The sequence below is a fragment of the Hibiscus syriacus genome, unplaced genomic scaffold (genome assembly GCF_006381635.1).
Source record: "Hibiscus syriacus cultivar Baekdansim isolate YM2019G1 unplaced genomic scaffold, ASM638163v2 tig00110056_pilon, whole genome shotgun sequence".
NCBI lineage: Eukaryota > Viridiplantae > Streptophyta > Magnoliopsida > Malvales > Malvaceae > Hibiscus > Hibiscus syriacus.
Genome location: NW_024062580.1, coordinates 550,543 through 552,720, shown reverse-complemented (window position 1 = coordinate 552,720; position 2,178 = coordinate 550,543). Strand labels below are relative to the sequence as shown.

Here is a 2,178-nt window from a genome sequence, read left to right as displayed (position 1 = left end):
CCTTCACATGGGTCACTATATTAACAAGTATGATTCTAAAGCCAAGTGTGGGAGTATATGTAATGTAGTGTAGATTACTTAATCTAGGTGGCTTGGTTGCCATCCGTTTAAATCTTTTTTGTCATGTTAATGATAAATGATAAAGAAAAATATGGAGCTTTAACTTTCTTGCAAACCAAACAAGAGAACCTAATCCACCACTTTCGGTTGTGGAATTGGTGGTGGAAAACTCATGGCCAAAAAAGGAAGAAAATGAAAATTATCTTTATATGGATCAAATGCTACCATGGAAAAGAAAATAGAAAGTTAACATACTTCCCCAAATTAAGAACTTTTCAATTTTGACTGACATGGATCCAGTTAAATTCAAAGAATTAATGAACAATTATGAATTATATTTCATGAGAAAAATAATCCGAGTTAATGATACAACATTGACTAAAAAGATGGAGTTTGCTCTTCTAGTAATGGCAATTAACCAAAGAAGAAACCGGGAAGAGCAGTAGCTTTTCCTGCTTGGAAACTAATGGAAGTTTGGTTTCCCTTTGATGATCATCTTCTGGTGCTGGAAGGTTAAGATCTAATTGCAGAACAGTTCTTGGTTTCTTGGACTTATCTTCTGATTCAGATCTCACAGTCCTTGTTCCAGCACTCGTCGTTGTTGTCGGAGTCGGAGTCGGAATCTGAACATTGTTTAATGACCTATGCCGCCTCATATGGCCCCCAAGAGCTTGTCCGGATGAGAACTCGGCGCCACACATGGAACACTCGTGAACTTTGGGTTTGCTGCCATGACCTAAAACAGGCTTATTCGTTATCTGAAGTGAAAGCGTTGTGTTCATGATATTGAATGGCCGATGAACATCCTCTTTCATAAACACCAACCCTTTATTGTCCTCTTCATCGTTAACAACCTTGGGCTTCTTGTGGCTTGCTCTATGTCCACCAAGCGCCTGGAACGAAGGGAAACACCGGTTACACGTCTTGCACTGGTGAACATAAACCCCACTCACCGTCTTGCTCGTCGCAAAAGAAACGGGTTGCGGTGGAGATTTTCTGGTTTGCCCTCGAGCCAAAAGTATCAAGCAATTAGCCATGTCTTCGTCTTCCGCAGTGCAGCTTTCTGCAAACTCAACAGATGTTACAGGAGATGCAAACCCTCTCGAATCATCACTGTTCATCCCACTGGAACTCGTCGTCGGGCTCGAAGCCATCGCCAAACTCAGAGGAGAGAGCTGCCTCGAGCGCTTACTACGTTTCCCTTTGATAATCTGCAACTGATCGTTACAAACAACAGCTTCCTCTTGACTCTCCATCATCATCATCATCATTGAAAACAAGAGGAAATATCAGATAAGAGAAGGAAGGCTCTCCCGTAAACAAATATATTTTGTTTCCCAACCCAGAAAGCTACAAATCATGTATAAACAAATATTATATATAGAGAGAAGAGAGGAGGAAAAGAGTGAGATTCGGTCGGCTTTGAAGCAAACCCATAACTTTTTCCCAACGATTCCTACTTGAAGAATTGGTTTGCAAGACTGGAACCACTTAATTTGCGCTTCTCCACCTTTATTTTACCTTTTTCTTGCTTGGACCAACCAAACTTGTATATTTCTCTCTACTCTTTTTTATCTCTTCACTGTTTTAGTAATGTGTTTTCTTTTTAACAATGCATACACACTTTATTTAGAGGTTGCTAACATCTGCCCAAAGTTGACATTTTTGAATGGTTGTTTTCTCGTCACCTGTTGGGATTAATAAAGCTAGCCTTTAACTAAACTTTACTAATAATAATCATCAATTTGTAAGTTAAATTATTTAATAATACTGCCTTTGTAATCAAATTGAACACAAGCATGCTAACAAAGGGCGGGGGCAAATTTTTTGCTAAAGTATAAATTTATAAAATTTCTGAGACGAAACATTTTGATTCATCCATTATATTAGCATACTGTCGGTATCTAACACATTTAGATCTCTTTAAATCAATAATTAAGTAATTCACATAGTAGTACCTTTTTTTATAATTACCTATACATGATTCATTGATTAATCGATTTAGATTAAGTATTAAAAAAATTTATAATGGGATAACTCTCTCAATGAAATATATTTATAATATTAAAATTTAAACTTTTAATTTTATTTAAAAAATCTAACATCGCATGTTATTAA

The 2,178-nt window shown here is 36.8% G+C and overlaps 1 protein-coding gene across 1 annotated transcript; it reads right to left on the bottom strand.

The window, feature by feature from the left end:
* Positions 1 to 377: 377 nt before the first annotated feature.
* On the bottom strand, positions 378 to 1,402 carry LOC120214217 (zinc finger protein ZAT5-like). The gene has a single exon (XM_039212165.1). It carries the CDS (start codon positions 1,329 to 1,331, stop codon positions 462 to 464), a length of 870 nt encoding a protein of 289 aa, XP_039068096.1. The 5' UTR covers positions 1,332 to 1,402; the 3' UTR covers positions 378 to 461.
* Positions 1,403 to 2,178: the final 776 nt, after the last annotated feature.